At 43.6% G+C, this 19,873-nt stretch overlaps 1 protein-coding gene across 3 annotated transcripts in view; it reads left to right on the top strand.

Annotated features, from left to right (window-relative positions):
• Positions 1 to 944: 944 nt before the first annotated feature.
• Positions 945 to 19,873, top strand: part of PDIA5 (protein disulfide isomerase family A member 5) — a 101,976-nt gene continuing 83,047 nt past the window's right edge. For 2 of the 3 annotated variants that reach the window (XR_003991504.1, XM_030487015.1), the window contains exons 1-3: positions 945 to 1,086; positions 13,296 to 13,422; positions 16,494 to 16,581. Coding sequence is in view for 2 of the 3 variants with exons in the window: in XM_030487015.1 (XP_030342875.1) it covers positions 994 to 1,086; positions 13,296 to 13,422; positions 16,494 to 16,581 (308 nt within the window). In the remaining variant the exon portion in view is untranslated. Of the gene's footprint in view, positions 1,087 to 13,064; positions 13,113 to 13,295; positions 13,423 to 16,493; positions 16,582 to 19,873 lie in introns of those variants that run through there. The other variant, XM_030487016.1, reaches the window with a different exon arrangement.

The following is a 19,873-nucleotide window of genomic DNA, read 5'->3' as shown; positions in this document are numbered from 1 at the left end:
AAGGATGTGGACCTGTTGGAGCGAGTTCAGAGAACCACAAAGATGAGTAGGGGGCTAGAGCACCTCTCCTATGAAGTCCGGTTGAGGCAGTTAGGCCTGCTCAGCCTGGAGAAAGAAAAGGCTCTTGGGAGACCTTAGAGAAGTCTTCCAGTGCCTAAAGGGAGCCTACCAGCAATCTGGAGAGTGACTTTTTACAAGGGCATATAGTGACAGGACAAGGTGGAATGGCTTTAAACTGACAGAGGGTAGATTTAGATTAGATATCAGGAAAAAGTTCTTCACCGTCAGGGTAGTGAGGCACTGGCACAGGTTGCCCAGAGAAGCTGTGGCCGCTCCATCCCTGCAAACGTTGAAGGCCAGGTTGGATGGAGCTTTGAGCAACCTTGTCTAGTGGACACAGCCCACAGCAGGGAGTTGGAACTAGATGATCTTTAAGGTCCTTTCCAACCTGAACCATTCTATGATTCTCACTCCAGATCTAAGACCAACAGAAGCTTTAAAGACTCTGAAACACACACACCCCCTCCCAAAAAAAAAAAAAAACAAAAAACAACCAAACAACATTGGGAAGGAGGCTATTTGCCAGAGGCTCTCTGGAGCGAGGTAGATATTGGGAAGAAGGTCAAGGCACAAAAAACTAATCCTGGACGGGAGGCCAGTAGGACACTGGAGAAGAGCTGGAACTTTTTTCTTTCTACTGTCTGTTGAAGCAAATTGGACGGAGATGGTTTTTCAACTGCGATTGCTGGCGCTAATTTGGGGGGGAGGGAGTGTCGGGTGGGTTTGGGGTTTCTGTTGCCCTGCGCCGGACCGCTGTGTGCGCTGCACACAAGCTCGGGCGGGAACGCTCATCCCCCTAGCCCTGCCTCGCCTTGCCGCGGGACTACAAGCCCCGTCATGCCGCCGCGCGGGAGGGCGGTAGCGGCGGAGCGCGCTTGCGCCGCCAGACGTGGCAGCACCCGCAGTGGCGGTGGCGGGTCCGGCGCGGCGGCGATGGCTGTGCCGGGGCAGGGTGCGGAGGCCGCGCGGCGCCGCAGGCGGCTCCTGCTGCCGCTTCTGCTGCCGCTTCTGCTGCTCGGCCTGGCGGTGAGTGGCGGCGGCGGCCGCGCCCCGGGGCGGCGGGGGCAGGCGCGGTGTGTCCCCTGCCCGGGGCGGGGGACCGCGGCGCGGCCGGCGGAGTTGGGCGAAAGTTGGGAGTGGGACGGGCCCCTCGGGCTGGGCGCGGCGGCCGCCGCCGCCGCTCCGGGCGGGCTCGGCTCCGCACAGCATGGCTGGGCTCCGGCAGCTCCCCTCCTGGCTGTTTCCCGAGCCCTCAGCCCGTGTGCTGCTTCCTTGCCTCCCTCCTTTTCTGTCTGCCTCTCAAAACACCACCCAGAGAAAACCCACCCCGGCGGGTGGCGTTGTCTCCCCGAGCGGCTGCGGGCTGGAGCCCCCGCCTCGGCTCCGATCCCGGGGACTCCGACCGGCGGGCGCTTCGTTCCTAAGTTTCCCGTGAGGTCGGGTTCCCCTCGGCGTGGCTCTGCTGAGCAACGCTGCCCCGCTCGGCTTGGTGCACCTGTGCGCGGGCACGGCCGCCCGTGGGCAGTCCCGTGGGTAGTCTGGCTGACCGGACGCCCGTGGGCAGTGTCTGTCGGGGCGTCCCTCCAGTGTGGGCAATGTGGCGCTTAGTGTATTCCTGAGGATCTGGGTATGTTTCATTGAAATTACACGAAGTGAAACACTCCTTACCTCAGGGAGGCTCCGAGACTTACAGAAATATTTAAAAGTCTGATTTTTTTTTTTAATCCACAGAATTTAGAATAAAGAGCTCAAAAGATTGACCAAGGCATGCTTTAAAGCACTGCTTTATTTACTTACTGCAGTGAACTACAGTTTTTCCTTCTGCCTGGACAAATAGAGTTAATGATTAATGAAAATCTGTGTTAATTTTTTTGTGCACGCGTGATGATCTGAAATGTATTTGGAAATGCATGACCTAGGAGTGCTCATCTAATTCATATAAATCAAGTCTGGAATTGCTAATTGCCCTACGCTGCTTCTGTACTAATATTAGAATTGCCATTGTGGGACAGACAGAAAGCATTGGTCCTGTCTGATGAAGCCCTTTGCCCCTGGCAGGGGCCTAGCCATTACCTGGGAAAGAAAAAGAAATGCTGTGCAGCCATCATGATTTTTTAGTTCTAAGCTTGGTCTAGAAGCCCAGATCTCTGCTATTGGCAACTTATTTATTGTTTTCAACTGAAACAATTCAGGCTGAACTCTTCCTAAAAAGAAAACAAGAGGTCTTACTGTGGTTTTTGTTTGTTTTGTTTTTTTCACTATGGCTCATCTTCAATACAAGCTGTACTTTTCTCAGTAATGCTTGTTGATGGTGTATTCTTCAGACTAAGTATACGCTGTGGACCAAGTGTAGTTACAGTGGACTGAATTTTCACTTCCTTTAAAATAACTAAACACATGAAGTTATTTGTGGTATTTCCTTCTATATCCACTGTGACTGTCAGACCTTATCTCACTGTAACATTCATTTTATGTTAATGTCAGTATTTTGCAATGATTTCTTTTGGTAGACTAAAATTTTTTTTTTTTCCCCCCAGCTTTCTTCATGTGAATCTGTTGTTTCCAACTATTCTAGTTGCCCATCTTTGGACCTTTTGTGTTGCAGAGCTGGTGTATTTGAGATGAGCAGAGTGGGCCTGCTGTTGTCAGTGAAATTATATGAAGCTATTATAATTTATCGACATTATTCTCTTACCGTTGTTAATTTGCCCCAGTATTTTATTTGCTCTGTGATGCCGCATGCTGAGCAGATGTCTTCATTGAGCTGTTGATTCAGCTAATTCTTTCCCCTTTGCCGTGTACAAGTAGTTTAAATTATTTCTTCCAATTTGCATTATCTTGCACTTGAAGGTGCGATTTTTCATCTTGAAATATGTAACTCGAGTACGCCAGGATTCAAAAACTAGCCTACAGCTGTGACACTGCAAAACCTGCTTTTATTTTATTGAGTCAACGTTTGCAAAGTTGGTGAGCCTGTTAAATCAGGGCGTTCTCAGTGTGTAAAGTTAATGCTCAGTGTGTAAGGTAATGCCAGCTGCTTGCTAGGACAGAGGCTAACGAAAACGTTGTCTTTCCTTCCAGCCTGTCCTTTTTTATGTACCCAAAAGGGATTTTTTTTTTTTTTTTTAATCCCCCCCCCCCCCCCCCCGAAGTGCTGAATGCTGACCATGCACCTGGGACAGGAGCTAGAGTTGTGCATGCTCAGTGCTCCTGAAAAATAGGGCTCATTTTTAAAGTAGGACCCAAAATTGGAGGTGGCTTCCGAGAATTGAAATCCTTATCTCTGTAAGACTTCCTGCATTTGTAAGGGGAAAACTACAAAGCTGGATGAAGAAAACACTTCAGTATCTTCTAATAGAAGATGTTCTTATCTTCTGTGTCACTATGAACGTTACATGCACGTGAGGAAGATGCTGCAGTGATCTCTGCCTGCATAAAAGTTTTATTTCTTGAATGAGTTGGAGAGTCATAGGGAAGCTGTGGTTTAACTTTAGAGACACTTCCCTATTTGGTGTGTCAAGTGGTTGACTATATTTCATGCTTGAAGGACTGAATTTACTGTTAAAGGTGTTGGGAAGGAGTTTAACACAGAGGTGGATTTGTGTTTCTTCTTATGTATTGGGTACTGTCCTTTCCATAGCAGAGTCCAGCCACTGCTTCCAACAGTATTACACATCTGGGATCCATTTGCATTGCAAACACTGATGAATGTTATCTCAGGCCAACATGGCAAAGGTCAGTTCGTCTTCTGAGTGTTTGCTCAATGACAGGGAAACTGAGTCAATAGAGTCTGACTGACATACAGCCATTGGGAAGCAGGCTTCTTGACCTGGTGCCATTCAAACCGGCGCCTTCAAAGAAAGGCTTGAAAGGAACATTTCAGGCTTCCAGCTCCTCAAGTCCCAGTAGCGTCACAGGAATGCACCAGTGAGCACTGACACGGAGCTGTGAATTTAGGCCTGTGGGGAGGGCTTGGATGTGGCTCACCCGTGTTGCAGGAAGCCCTGCAGCAGGCAGCAGTGGCTTTGCCTCTGGTGAGTTTGCAGGCAGGGTTCAGGCACTGCTTCTCCTCTGTAGTGCTGTTTCTTGTGGTAGCATTTGGGCTTGAATTCGGGAGTGCCTCTTCCCATCCAGATACTGTTTGTACTACTGGAGCTGCTTTGGGAAGCATTTTGCTACAGTCAGACGCAGGGTACTGCAGAGGCAAATCTCTTACTTGCAGTCCCCTGCACCCCATTCCTCCTTCATCCATTTCCTCTTCAAAATATGGATTTGTAAAACTTGTGACGTGGGATATGCTCTGTCTCTTCGGATGCCCTTTCCAAATTAAACCTTGGCGTTCAGGACTGGTTTTGTTACTCAACTCCATACCTTATGGAGATGGAGTGATGTTTTGAATCCATTGACTTTGGTGCCAAAGTGCCCATTCACTTCAGAGGGCCTGGAATATTGCCACAAGTGTAGTGTGATCATCAGAAGTGATGTTTGTGTGTTCTGAGCAATTGGTGATGATAGAGGTGCTTGTTCTGTTGTTGACCATTTCTTTGCTTTTTGGTGACACAGTTCCTTGAGTTCCTTCATTTCAGTGAAATGGAGATAATGAGACTCTCTTTTCTTCAGAGTTGTGTTTGGAGGTCTGTGAACAGAAAAACTCGATCCAGTTTGCAACCAGAATCACAAAGTAGCATTGCCTTAAATTTCTTGATGTGGACAGGGTCACTTTAGAAGTAAGTTATGGTTTACCTTGATCCTGCCACCATTTCAAGCATGCGAATGGCAAAAAATTGTGATAGTAAAGCAGGTGTTAAGTATTGGTACTTTGCTAACTGAGAGTAGCTGGTAGCATTGATACACAACACTGTGATTTGTGTGCTAGCAGAACACAGATAACAAAGGTAATCTCATCTGTGGCTGCCTTGATGATGTCCTGTCTGATGTCGTTGGGTTTGTAGTCTTGTACCATATATGCTGGGTGACTGCGCATAGGCTCTTTCTTTCCCCTTCCTCTCTTTTCAGGAGATGGCACGCCGTGAGTGTGTGGTGGTGTGCTGCACTAGCATCAGCTGCATGCTTGCTTGCTCTGATACTGGCTTGCTCTGATGCTGCCTCCCTTTTGCCTGTTCCAAATTGCTTCCTTCCTGTGTAAATCTTACTCCAACTATTTAAATTAAGCTTTGTCTCCTGTCACTTGGCAGAAAACTGTAAGGATTAATTAGTTAATATTTGTGCAATGCTTTGAAAATAACAAGTGCCATATAAAGTGCTAAGGATTTTCAGGTGTCATTTTTCACCCTCTCTTCTTTATAAGTCCCATTAATAGTGGTTTTGTCTTTTTATAGCATCTCCTTCATGCTTCTTGAGTAGGTGATACTTCTTTAAACTTCTTCAAAACTCAGTTTTTAGTGGGGGACTGTGTGGCATACGCTTTGCTCATGCTTTTGAAGTCATCCAGATATGTTAGTTCAGAAGTGATATCTGAAACATTTCATCAACAGCTTGTTTAATATATATATTACACCAGTGCGTGGCTTGAAGAGAGAGCAAGCTTAACATAGTATGGAGAAAGTTCTTTGTCAGCATTAGTAATTGACCCTATTACAGTCAGTTGTTAATTAGTAAATAGTTGCGCAGGTTTTCCTTCACTAAGCATTTGAAAACTCAGTACAACTAATTGGCTACACAGAGCCCTTAAGAACAACCCTTAGTATAGACTGTTATACCTGTAGCTTATGTTCGTTAAAAACCAGTGTTTAAGAACAATATGAACAGTAGAGTCTAGTCAAATTTTGACGTCTCCATGGTATTTTTTGCTATCTTCTATATTTGGAAAGTGAACATAGCAAGCACTGCGTTAAGTGGAATGCCTTATTTGTAGTTTTCTTCAGCCTAAGATAAAGAATACCAAGACACTCCGTGGCAGGATTTTAATTTGCCTTCCTTTGTGAACAAAAGAAGATATGACACTTGCCTCTTGCAGATATGACCCACCACAATAAAATGTCAGCAGTAGTTGCTTTTCTTTTTTATTCCTTGAATGGCTTGAGGTGAGAGTTAATTGATCTGGATTGTGTACAGTGTAAGAGTGCAGTTCCATGGACCTCATGGGACATGAACAAAACTCAAGATGTGTCCAATGGAAGTATCTGCGAATGTAAATCTGTAGGGCAAAGCCATGATTTTCGACTGCTGTCAGTCTTTCCAATGCAGGAGTTGTTGCTTTTCTGGTGTGTCTGCAGGAACACTTCTCACCTGGCCATCCCGTGCTGCTGTAGGCACAGGAGTCGCCACTCCGCACTGACCTGTAGATCTTTTTGGATCAGTCGCAGATAATGTGCTGCGGCCTCTGTGCTGGGGGCCCTGAGCAGGTTGCAGTTTGGGAACCCCTGCAGATGTGGTTGGGAGAAGATGGTTTTGTGGTCTCAGTGGGATTGCAGGAGCTACTTCAGTTGTAGCTTGAAAGTCTGTGACCCAAGTGCTACCCTTTTTCTTCCTCCCCTCATTGAAATAATAAATTCTAGGCAGGCTTGCTTGAGGTACATTTGGGTAACAGAGGTAACCTGTCTCCCCTCATCTGATTTGATTAAAACGTTTCTACAGCTATTTTGGGTATTAATCATGAATGAAAACAGGGGACTGTCCTACTTATCACTATCCATCTTAGAAAGCATTTGTTACAAATGGCTCAGTGATCAAAGCAGCACAACCCTGAATGTAAATAGCAGCAGAGGGAGGGCTTGTGAGTGAAAAGCAAGCAATTATTGGACAAGGTCAAGAGCTGTTCCTGTGATGAACAAGGAAGATAAAACATCTGCAGTCAAACTGTGATTCTTGTAAACAAGGGGGCTTTGGATTTGAACATACTATATTTTTAAGTGGAAACAAATGGGAGGAAGGGATCAACATATCTGTTGTGCTTGCCTGGAGATGACTTAGACCTGGTATTTTCAGTACGTGCACACTGTCCGCCACCCAGGACCTGGCAGTGCCACTGGCCAATCTGCAGGTTTGCAAACCTCCATCACTGCAGCAAAGAGATGTTCCTTCAAATCCACCTTCTGAAGTTAAGTGCGTGCTCCACCACAGGGTTCATTTTGGGAACTGGGTAGAAAAGGGAAGGTGAGATCTGGTCTTGTTCTTGGGATTTCTTGGCTGTTCTCTCTCTCCTGCCCCCCATTTTAATGCAGCAGAAGAGATCTCTTTTTAGAATGTGAACTACTCCCCTCCTGAAGAAATTAATTATGAAATTAAATGCAGTCATCTCCATTACTGCTTGGTATTTTGAGGCAGGTTTGCTCTTCAGCTAGATTCCCATAAAATGTCTTGTCAGACACAATCTGTTTCGTATGTACAGGGTCGCTCATTGATCATATTTATAGTGGGTTGAATGCTGTTGTCCCAAAATGAGAATGACATCAGTGGGTGGTTAAGCTAAGACACAAATCAATGTCTTGCTGAAAAATGGGCTTTTGAAATTGTGGTTGGTTGTAAGACTGCATCCTTGCCAAGCAGCAGTTGCGATAGAATTGGGTTGCTCGTGTCAGCCCCAGCTATTCTTGATGAAGTGTGCAAAATGTCTACCTAATTATACATGTAAGTGTTAGTGTGTGCATAAAAAATGTATGTTGACATATGGATTCAGGCACCTAAGCACTGTTTCAGCCACATATCCATTTACATTTTTTTTAATGCATAATTTGTGTCCAGGGAAATATATTTTTTCATGCTCTTGAGCTGGAAATAGGAGAAATAGGAAATAGTTATTCGCTCCAGTGTACTTTGATAGTTCCTCCTTATTTAATTTTGATTTATATTTTCCTCTTTTTAAAACCGTATGTTTTCATTGCCTTTGATTTAAAATAAATAAATAATTCTCCATGCATGCTGCTTATCCCTAGCAAAAGACCATGCCGTCATGAAGCTTTTGTGTGGAGCAACTCATCAATTGAACTGGGTTCTGTGGGAACAGAAGTTAAGCATTTCACAGAATCATAGAATCATAGAATTGTAAGGGTTGGAAAGGACCTTAAGATCATCTAGTTCCAACCCCCCTGCCATGGGCAGGGACACCTTGCCCTAAACCACGTGGCTCAAGGCTCTGTCCAACCTGGCCTTGAACACCGCCAGGGATAGAGCATCCACAACCTCCCTGGGTAACCCATTCCAGTGCTTCACCACCCTCACTGTAAAGAACTTCTTCCTTATATCTAATCTAAACTTCCCCTGTTTAAGTTTGAAGCCATTACCCCTTGTCCTACCACTACAGTCCCTAAGGAAGAGTCCCTCCCCAGCATCCTTGTAGACCCCCTTCAGATACTGGAAGGCTGCTATGAGGTCACCACGCAGCCTTCTCTTCTCCAGGCTGAACAGCCCCAACTCTCTCAGCCTGTCTTCATACGGGAGGTGCTCCAGCCCTCTTATCATCCTCATGGCCCTCCTCTGTACTCGCTGCAACAGCTCCATGTACTTTTTATGTTGAGGACACCAGAACTGTACACAATACTCCAAGTGAGGTCTCACGAGAGCAGAGTAGAGGGGCAGGATCACCTCCTTCGACCTGCTGGTCACGCTTCTTTTGATGCAGCCCAGGATACGGTTGGCTTTCTGGGCTGCAAGCGCACACTGCCGGCTCATGTTAAGCTTCTCGTCAACCAACACCCCCAAGTCCTTTTCACATTTAATTTGAATCATAAATGTAAACTATGAAAATACATGCTTGTGGCTTCTTGAAAGATATTCCCGTTTTGAGAATGACGTTCAGAAAATAGTAAAAACTTGAGAAATAAACTCTGCTATCAGATCCTTGATGATTTTGAGAAAACACGGCCTGCGGGGTGACCACATTTTTCAATAGTGTCAGACCTGGAAGTATAATTAGCAAATAGTTATTTGCCTATAACTCTTTCCCTCTGGGTTTCTGAAAGCTGAGATGTTTCTTGGGTACCAGTTCTAGGGGAGTTGGGTTGTGGAGTGTTTCACTGCTCTTTAACACTTGCATATGTTAAAGATCCTCGCAGCTCTGCAAGGAATTGCTGGAAATTGGGGAAGAGAAAGGAAAATTAAACCTTTCTGACTGATCAGATTTCTTCCACCTAGCTTGCAAGATTGTCTATTTAAATACATCCTTTGATTTAAGGAGCAGAAGCAGAGCTAGAGAACATGCGTTTTTGTACCTTGTACTTGAATAACAGTGACTGTCAGCAGTTTTGAATTGACTGTCTTAAGGGTTTGGGCTCACTTATGTTTTACTTGAGAATCCTTCATGCATCTAGATCAGACACTACAATCACATGACTGATGTGCGACCTACGCCATAAAAAATTCTGTGAAAATAAATTCAGATTGAGATCTTGAGCTGGGGAAAATCTGCAGACTAGAAGTGCCACCAGATTTGCATTTCATAGTCTGCCGCTTGTAGTCGGCCTTTTTCCGAAGGTCTTCACTAAAGTTTCCTGCATCCGAGGACACCAGGGGATTCTCGTGTTGGTTCCAGCTCACTGAGCCAGCTATGGATGAGGACCCGTTGTGGTAGGCACTGTGCAAACACGGCATGGAACAAAGTAGACCTTCCCTCAGTTTTACTGAAATTTCTTGTCGGCATAATTGTCACAGGGCAGGAGGGGCACAGATGTCGCATGTGTTGGTCCTAATGCTTTCTAAGTTTAAGAGGTACCAAGGCAGGCAGCTTCTTCAGAAAAATGTTTGGAGTGTTTCTTAACTTTTCAGTGGTGGTTGTGAATAGATTTTAAAGCTTCGGCATGCTCAAGTGACGAGAGTTTAGCTTGGTTCTTATTTATAGAGTTCCATATGTGTAAATGTAGCACTTCCTGATGCATATGAAAAGAGGCTTCCCGCCCAGGAGGGGCTGTCACCTTTCTTGACCTCTTCTTTTTTTAATATGAGCTCATCTCCTCTTGTGCCCTGGATTTAAACAAGAAGCAGCCTGCTTGATCGGGCAGTGCCTGGCTGATGAGCTCTCCTGCAAAATGTCTGGAATACATACTACCTGAGTCATATCTCACAATTAAAGTCATATAGCTCAGTACATGCAAATGAGCTTCATCTTTGCTGCCACTATGCCTGTGGGCTGTGCAGGAATATGAGCCTGGTTTTCCGTGAAGAAGAGCGTTTAACTGTTTTCATAGGATTCTCTTTCCCCATCCTCTTAATTTCATGCTGTTGCCAGAACTGTAGCTGCTGGTACCATCATCATAGTGTTGTCTCTGGAGCAGGACAAAGCAGCCGCATGGCTGGGACTGGCATTGGGTGAAAATGACTGCTTGGCATCGCTTGCCTTCAGTGCAGCTGGTAGCAAAGATGGAGGTTCTTCGGGAGGTTTAAGAATAAACCGGCCTGTCATTTATTTGTCGGTAGGGTCTTCATTAATTTCAGCAGGAGAAAGCTGGAGAGAGTGAAATTACTTAATTCTTATCAGTTTGCAAACATCACAAATCAGGTTATCAGCTGATAACCTACCAGTATTGCTGCGGCTGCCTTAGATGTGCAGGCACAGTGTTTCTGTCCAACCCAATGCTTTCAGCTTGGACCTTTAGGGTGTTACAACCAGGAAAGGCTGCAACGTTAATCTTAATTAAGGGAAGATGATGATTTATTCAGCAGGGCTGACTGGTGCACTTGTATGCACAATGCCTTTCCCAGTGGGTTTTGGTCTAAACCGTAGGATCAAAGAGAGCTGCTGTAGTAAAACAGCAGGAAAATGAGTAACGTTTATTGATTTGATACCTGGGAAGGAATTGGGCAAAGTAGCAGTGGATATATGCAATGCACTTCTCCCTCCAAGCACCTGCTCTTCCACCAGCACAGCGAGTTTTCTTTAGTGGCAACACTGACAAGGCAGTAGTTAAAGCTGTCACCATTTCCAGAATCCAATTTTTCAAGAGGTTTATAGCTCTGCCATTATAGAGAGAAAAAAAGTGGGGAGGGAGGAGAAGGAGGAAAATTCACTGTAAATGCTAAGCAGCCTTTCCATCTGGAAATGGCATGAAATACATGTATTTCCAAGCTATCAGTGCTTTAAACAAAGTTCATAATACCATTTGGTGTCAGGTTGAAAGTGGCCTTTGTGGCTTTTTTAGTCCAATTATTTATTTTTGGCAGTGATTTCATAGACTGGAATATCCTTAATTGAGTCCAGTTTTCTAAACCAAAGAAATAGCCTGTAGTTTCACTTTTCTCCTCTGTGTTCAGCCTTAGTTTCAGTAAAGTTTGGTTTTAGTCTTTTGTAACTTGAGACATAAATAAACCTTTAAGACACTTGGAGGGTTACAAAAAATTGAGGTGAAGGGAAAAGTTTAAAAAAAAAACCCCACCAAACCCCAAAAAATTTAGGATTAAAGAGATCTGCTCATAAGTCAACGTTAGATTAATCCTTCCTCTGCCAGCCTCTGATTGCAATGAGTTTTGAGCAGGAATTTGCATGTCTTTGTCACCTCACTTAGCACAACTGTATTTGTCTACTTTGATTGGCAACACCATGTATTCATCTCGGAAAATACATGAATGATTCACATACATCAGCCTGAAGTAGGAAGGCTGAGCTGTGGACACCTGGATTTAGAAGAATGCAAGTCTGTCAGTCGAATTAAAGCATCAAGGACATTTTTGCTGAAGGTAGCGGCTGACTTGCAAATGTGCTTTTTTCCTTCTCACAGTTAGACCATCTGGTCAGTGGGGCTCAGTGGTGAGAATCCTGCCTGCAGAGTGGGATAACTTCTTCGTTCTGTGCCTCTGCAGCCTGTCATGCTTTTATGTTTGATGTTATGGGCATATCTTGTAGTAATTTTGAATTCCCGAACACGTCCTGGGGTTGTTTTGAGGATGACCTCCATTTCAGCTCAGCTTCTTCCTCCACCTCATGTGTCCCAGAACTCCCCTTTTCCACATGTAAAAACTCATAGCACTTACGAAGTATATTTTGGAAGTGCAGGTTTTGTTTCTGTGCCTCAGTGACGTGGTGTTTGCAAATAGCTGAATTTGTAATATGTGTACTGCCTGGGGCTGGAAGTTCTGACTTTGTTTGGCTTAGTGCCTTGAATGCTGCAGTCTGTAATGCATGGGATGCAAGAACAACAGTCTCTTACTTCTTCACATTCACTCTGGACACATTTTCCAGCCCAGTTGGAGTAAGTCATGATCAAAATTAGTTCTGTAATTAAGAAAACACTGAACCTCTTGTGTGTGTTAGGCAAATGAGCTGAAGCTTTTAGCCAAGCAATTAAGTGTTAAGGTTTTACTGTAAGGTGAATGTAAACTAGATAATTTCTCCAGCTAAGCTTCCCATAATCATTCCATTAGTATGAATTCAGTACAGTGCAGAAGGGAGGCAGCATAGCTTGATGGTTAAGATTATTATTATTATTATTGAGGATTATTGCAGTACAAATTAGCAGTAGAGGCTTCAGACAAGGTTATGGTCATATTTTGATATGGTAGGATACTTTTCTGACTTTTATGGTAGGATAAAAGACCTCTCTGGAGCGGTCATGATTTAAATAGACCAATAGATGCAACGACAAAAAAAATTGTTTGCATAGATACAGAACTGAGATGCAGAGGGATTAAATGCTGTGCCTTCCGTGTGGCCAGTGGAAGCCAGATTTGATCTTGTGTGTGTAGTACAGTATCACCTCTGGGAAAAATAAACCCTGTTCCACTTTGGAAGGGCGGGTGGGAGAGGGTTGTGGTTAGTGCTGTAATGTGGATGCTGGATTGCCTGCAAATTGTTTTTCATTTCCTTCATCTGCTCTGTGTCAGTGTGCGTTAGTTATTTTAACTTCATGGCTCTCACTGTCTTCAGCGGAATATCAAAGTACTCGATTGAGATCTAGGGACAAGAGTGCTCTCAAAGTGGCAATCTGCTGCTTCTTTTGTTACAGTATATTAAACGTACATAAGAATTTTTATCTGATTATCTGCCTAGGGAGCAAACGTTTAAAGGGGGAGGCTTCTTAACTAAAACCATATTTCTTGATGTTGCGTTTATCTCATCTTTCCACTTAAGGATGCTTGCTGGGAGTGGTATTGTTCCAGTTTCAGTAAGTCATGTGTATAGCTTTTTTATTGCTTTGGCTTTTGCTGATCAAATTGATATGATAGTTTATTTAAGGCAGCATGTCTCAAGATTATGGAAAAAGGTCAAGGCAATTTCAAAAGCAGTTTGTATTTTGTTTCTCAGCATGGAAGCTGTTATTGATGTTTCTGGCTTTGTGTTTCTGTAGGCATTCTTGCCAGCATTCGTGTATTCATTGAAGGTGTCTCCACTCATAGAAAAAATAAGTGACCACAAGGATTTTAAGAAGCTTCTCAGGACACGGAATAACGTACTAGTGCTGTATTCCAAATCTGGTAAGTCGTCTTTTTTTTGTGTCACAGCTTGTGTGCCCAGCAGGGTGTCTGCGTTTGAACATCTGTGTACATGCTTAGATGACTAAGCTCTTTGCCCTTACTTGCTCTCTGTTCAGTGTTGCCTTATCTGACTGCAAGGTGCTTCTGCGTGACTACAAGGGCTTCTGCAGGACTGGTGTCTTTGTTCTAACTCAGAGGCTCCTGATGTTTCAAGTTTGGCAGTGTCTTGATTTGGTCTTCTAATTGCTCTGTCACATTGGCAAAAATGTACTTTATTCTGGCTTTGTGTTCAAAACTGGCAGCTCGTAACAGCTCTCAGCCAGTGTTTTCTGGTGTGTTTATCACAGTAGTTCGCAAGTTTCAATTTCCTGGTGACACTGAAAGGCTTAATGAATAGTTATAGTACTGAAATCAATCCATCTTTGCTTCTGACAGCTTTGAGTGTCCCATGGTTGTCTTTCAACTTTAATTAACAAAATATAAAAATAAAAAATGAGCTGCTTGTGTAGGAGGGAGAAACAGCTCATTTCATGTTATGCTACTGTCATGCTACAGTCCTCTCTCTTTCAGGCTCTTTTGTGGCTGTTCACTCTTCCTTATCTGCCTGTTTGCTCTTCCTTTTGCTCTATTCTGCTTCTGCTGTACCTTGTCTCCTTCGTTGCCTTGTTTGTTTTGGTGTGTTATTTTGTGTGACACCATGTAAAATGAAGAAACAATCCTTAAGCTCCAAATGCAAGTGCAGAATGCTGTTGTGGATGTGGAAGTCATTGGACAGCAAGAATTAAAATACATCACGAAGATGATTTTTTCCTTAGTGCTGTATTGTTTTTGTTGTTTCTTCCTTTTCCTTCCTCCAGGCAAACAGTACAAGATAAAGCTTTGTTTGTGAGTTATGTTCTCCCTTTCTGACCTGTTGCAAAGGTCTTATCTCAAACTCAATGACATTCATAGTTGCTCTGGGTTTATAATGTGGCAAATTGGAGCAGTATGTGATGACCTAATATCCTCCCTGTCCCCCCCACCCCAAATATCAGAGAACTAGGCAGACAAAAATGTGCAGCTGCTGGGATAACTAACTTTTGTTTCCTAAAGATATGGTTATTCTGAAACAGTTAAAATGATACATGTGACTTAATTTTTGTTAAAATATTTGTGTTTTGCTATAGTGGGAGACTTTGAGCACTCAAACTTGGCCAAATGCTTTTGTAGTAACAGGTTCAAAGTAAAAGTCATAAAAGAGTTTCTAATGCTTTTTGATTTTGAAAGGAACACTTCAGATAAAAAAGACATCTGTATTACTCAGCTTTTGAAAGGGAAAATTTTCTTTTTATGCTTAATATTTTAAGCGGTGGTTGCTTTCATTTTTAGCAGCACAACCAGAACACTTCAGCTGTGACACTCATCAAATAAATGTTGCCCTATGGGCATTGTTCAAAAGCTGTGTTGTGGAGATTTCTCTTTTCTGTTTTTGTTACTTAATTGGTTAGTTTTAGCAGTCTAAAGCATTGCATACAGAGCTGACTGTGGGATTAATGTTTCTGCCTAGAACAGTGATCCTTGCACAATTAGAAGTCTCTTGGCTAACTTTCACCCAGAAAGAGGGAAGGGGAAAAAAGAGGTAGGAATTTGGAGGTGCAATTCTAAACCAGGTATACATCCCCAATTGTAATGAAATGTTGGTCAGCATCCGATCATACTGCTGGAACAAAGGCTTTGCTTCTCAACTGAGCAGAACTAGATGAGCATTTCTGTCTCACATGGAAAATTCATTTGGTTTAGGAGATATCCTCATTTGTAGGAGATGTTGAGTTCACCCTATCAGCAGGGTATCCTGCCAGGGCTGCTCAACTAGCGAGTCTTATGGGACAAGCCTGTCCTATCCTGAATGGTTATTTTTTGAAAGGTGTTTGTCAAGCTATTCCACTTTGCATGAAGAATTCCCCCATGTGTCTATATCCTTGTGTTGCAGAGAGGTGGCAGTTGCATGTTATCGGTATTGGGGGTAGGATAGTTTCTTGAGAGCTAACGTGTGGGCTGGCATCTCTGATGGCATCAGGCCCAAGCAAAGGCTGTCAAATAAAAAGAAGCTGTTTCTGACTCAGGAGATTGCTGAGACAAAAATTGTGGAGGTTCAGACACTGAGGAGGCTATCACTGCCTACTGTTTCTACTTACCTGCTCTGACCTTCACTTTCTCAAATGTTGGAGACAGATAGTGGTTTATTATAGGAGCGTTTGGTTTGACCCAATATAACTGTTCCTATATTCAGTTAATTGAAGTCATGTGGAGCAGCAGCAGTTTAAACAGATCTGGAAGAGGTTCTGGGTTTCTGTTTTCTGTTTATCGAGGCAGGAAACAATTTCCATTGGATTTAGTTTTTCTGTTAGATTCTTCTGTGTTTATTTTTAATGCCATTTATAAGACTCTTCTGGAATGGAAGTGTTTTGCAAAATCCACACATGTGGCATGGCATTACAAAAATCTGTTTGGTATTTCTAATACATCCAGCTCTTGGAAGAACCTTTTGTGGCTGCTTTCTGCTAATAGTTTTGAGCTCCTCACAACTGTTAATTTGGGTATCTCCCAGAGTTATTATGAGAATAGCTGTGTTATTTTCTGTGTATGATGGGGCAATTGAGGCAGGCAGAGATGCTGAATGGCTTGCCCTTACACCTGATGAAGGTCCTAAATGATGTGGCTTTAATTAGCAGGCAGTGATACAAACTGGTTAGTGCCCAGCCACAGAAAGAAGGCAGTGTTGGGATGGAAGCCAGTTTGCAGGAGAGGGCACAATATAGTTCCATAAATGTAGGTCAAGGAGCATGCCTGGAGGTATGAATTTCAGTGTGTTGTTTAAGGGGGGTGGGGAGAAGCCACCCGACTTTAGCTGCAGCCAGCATTCCTTCTAGTTTACAGAAAATTTTACTGATCCCTTTCATACTGGTTTCTTCAAATTAGACAAATGTACTCCCAGTGCTTCAGAACAAAGGAATGCACCATTGTGTTTTTCTGTGTGGAGTAATAATGCTGTTGTTGATTAATTTTTATTATTATTTTATTTTGTCTTCCAGCTGCTGCTGCAGAAAGCTCACTCAGGTTACTGTCCAGCGTGGCCCAGGAGGTGAAAGGACGAGGTACTATAAGTTGGATAGACTGTGGGTATGTGTCACACTTTTTCTTCTTTTTTTCCCCTCTTCCCTTTTGGCTTTTATTGCTGACTTGGCTTTTTTTAATAGCTCTGAAACTTTTGCCCTTAACTGAACAGGTATGACTCTGTGCAGTGTCTTCAAAGCTGTAGGGAGCCTACATCTTGCCATCCGCTCTTCCTTCAGACCAGTAGTGGGGAATCATTCTTTCCTTATGGCTGTTGTCACTTCTCTGACTGCATGCTTTTCAGCCTGAAGGTGGGGACCCCAGCTAGCATTGCCTTTCACGGGGGCACATAGCATGGAAACTCTGACTGCTCTGGTTTTCCCACAAGCCTGGGGGGGAGGAATTCCATCAGCTGGAGGTCAGTGCAGTTCTGCTCTGCCAGCAGATGTTGCACAAGCAGTAGGGCTGTTTGCTTGGTTTTGAAGTGTCCACCCATTTGTCCACCATATCAATCAAATGGGCTTTCTTCGAAAGAACTTCCTCTGTGCTTGCATAGGTTCATGACAGTTTTTAATGTGAAAGCAGGGGAACTTGTTTCTCTAAGTGCTTGATTGTGTGTGGAGGAATGAAGAGGTGTGTAGTTTCTGGTTTGCGCATGTGAAAGCTTCCACTGTGGTTCTGGTCAATAACACATTGCCTGTGGTTTTAGCTTGTGTATTGTAGTGCCTTTCTGCCTCTGCAGCTTTCAGAGCTTTGCCTGCACATGGCAAATTCCCCTTCCTGTGCTGCAGAGGAACAGCTTGCTGCTTACCTGTGTATTTAGGTGGATTGCCATGGTGTGAACAAATTGTACACTATGCACATATCTAAGTCAGCTCCGAAAATCATGTGGCTCCCTTAAAATTATACTTTTGAAACCAACCTCCATCCATCAAGCAGTGATCCAGAAGCTAATGTGCTTTCGTCGTTGATTAACCTGTCTTGCTTTCCCCCTGCCACCAGGCAGGTATCTCTCCCATGGAGTCCTCTGCTTCTGCCTTCTGTTCGCATTCTGCTGGGCTCATCCAATGCACAGACACTTTAATTTTGCCCAGCAGATGATGGGGTCTGTGTTCCAAGTCATTCGCTGGCAGAAAGCAGCTCCTTCCTTGGAGGTCAGTGAAGCCTGTACCACTTCCCACCTGCTGAAAAGCCAGCAGATGAATTGTATTGGCGCTGACAAGAAGGTTGCATGGAGATCTGACATACCTCTGAAGTCCAGTCTCCTTTTCTAATGAAAGCACTAATAAACAATTTTTGGTTGTCAGTAATGAGGGCTAGCAAATAGGATACTGGGCTAGCTTCTTGGCTTTAGTTTCTAATTGGCCCCCTTTGTCACTGTGGAGTGGTCACTACCTTTTTGTGTCTTTGGTTTCCCTTTTGGTTTAGGCTACTTCTGTGTTGGGAGACTTACTGCTTATCATGTATGTGTGCATGTGGCACGTGCATATAACTAATGGAATGATAAGGCTGTTCGTCTGGCCCTTCAAAATGCTGCTATAATACAACTAAGCAATAACCATCTACAGGATTTATTTTAGTTCTAGATTGAAGAAGGAAAGTTTCAGTGTTTAGGACTTCAGTTTGAAATCCAGGGAAGTTTTGTCTCTTAGCTCAATGGGTCAGTCTCACCTTCTGAGATTTTAAGTGATGGTGATGGGGAGGGAAATGTGTTGTTTGGTTTTGCTGCAAAATAAACTTCAGTTCATCAAACCCTAATGTGCTCTCCCTTTCCAAATGTTGTCATCTAAAGCAAACTTTGTTATGGAAGTTACTTGCAAGGTATGTATTGTAAAGTCTCCTGCAGGTAGTGCTTTAGTATGTTTCATAGGAAGCTTGGTACTTGAAGAGCTTTTCCTCTGACCATGGTGGGGAAATATTGAAGTTAAGCTTCCTATTTCTGATGAAAAGTGAGTTGTTCCCAAAGAGTGAAGCAACCTGGTGAAGGTCATATTCTGAGAGGTAGGGAGACCTGGGAATATATTTGTCTGTTCCCAAAATTTGCTTTGATGCCAGTAGTATCACAATCAAATTGCTATTTGCAGAGTGACAGCCAGTGGTCAGGGTGCTATAAGATGGCAATAGCTGTAATTCTGTCTTCAAGGGTTGAGCAGCGCTTGCTTTCAGATCACTTGGTTGTGAAGAACCTGGAAAAAAATAGATGATCTGTCCAGCTGTAGCTGGCTATTTGTCAGGGATGTGTCTTCTGTCTGTTCTGCCTGCAGAGGGATGTTGTAAGAGAGTTTGTGAACTTGCCTCATGGGGCAAGGAGAGCTGGAAGACTGGCTTGTGGCAAAGGAGGCATGCAAAAAACCTCTCCAAACAAATAGTTTGAGCCTGAACCAAGTTTTGTGGTTACTTTTTTTTGTTAAACCTTTAAAGCATTCTCAAATCAATCTTGTAATGTTGAGACAACTTTTAAACAATTTTTTTCCTCAAAAGATTTTTTTCTTTCCTTTGCTTATTGCTGCCTTTATTATTATTTATTTATTTATTTATTTTTGTGTATCACTCACTACAGTGATAATAAGAGAGAGGCTGCAGTAGTGCTGTCACTGGTCACAAAGGGCCAGCTGTTAGGCCTGAACAGCTGAGTCCTACCAGAGTTGCTCAAGCCATTCTCCCACTGCAAGTATGCTGTGAGGCTTATTTTCAAGTCTTCATGCAGAAACAAACAGCACACAGATGCAGGGATATTTACAGCACAGGCTCAATTTGTTTTACAAATACTGACAAGAAATGGCTTGTTTGGCAGCAATATTTAGCAGGGAATTTTGGCTTTGCTCTTCACATCCTGCTGTAACGAACTTTGCCTTCAGATCCAAGCATTGGCAAGGTTGGCATACATGCAGAGTTGTGGTTTGTGTCTCTGCTTCCCTGTGGCGATGACGGCAGTCGTCTTCATGCCTTTTTCTTTATTGGCAGTGTACTTTTTTTTTGTTTCTTGTCATTCTTCTCCTTCCCTTCATTTTCAGGAGAAAGTAAGAACATACTGCTCCACCGACGGAAATCATTTTGGATTGCTAAGTCTCGGCAGTATGTTTTGTATTTCATACAGCAGAAGGGACTGTGCAGGTTTGCAGCTGGAGATGGGCAGCCTGAATTGCTTATGTGGAAACTGTGCTCCTTGGCCTCAGCTTTTGTTAGGTCTGTGGTATGAGACAGAGGCTAGACTTGAGCTTTCAGTTCCAGGTTGAGTGCTCTTGGAGAGACCAGGGAGGTTTTTCAGCGTAGTGTGGCTAAATGCTTGGTTTCTTGCTGAGACTATTGGTGAGGAGTAGAAGAGGTTGCCGTTTAGTTAGTCACTTTGCAGCAGAAT

This window comes from Strigops habroptila, chromosome 5 (assembly GCF_004027225.2).
Source record: "Strigops habroptila isolate Jane chromosome 5, bStrHab1.2.pri, whole genome shotgun sequence".
Taxonomy (NCBI): domain Eukaryota; kingdom Metazoa; phylum Chordata; class Aves; order Psittaciformes; family Psittacidae; genus Strigops; species Strigops habroptila.
The sequence above is the reverse complement of the archived record's forward strand: the minus strand, read 5'-3'. Positions and strand labels throughout refer to the sequence as shown.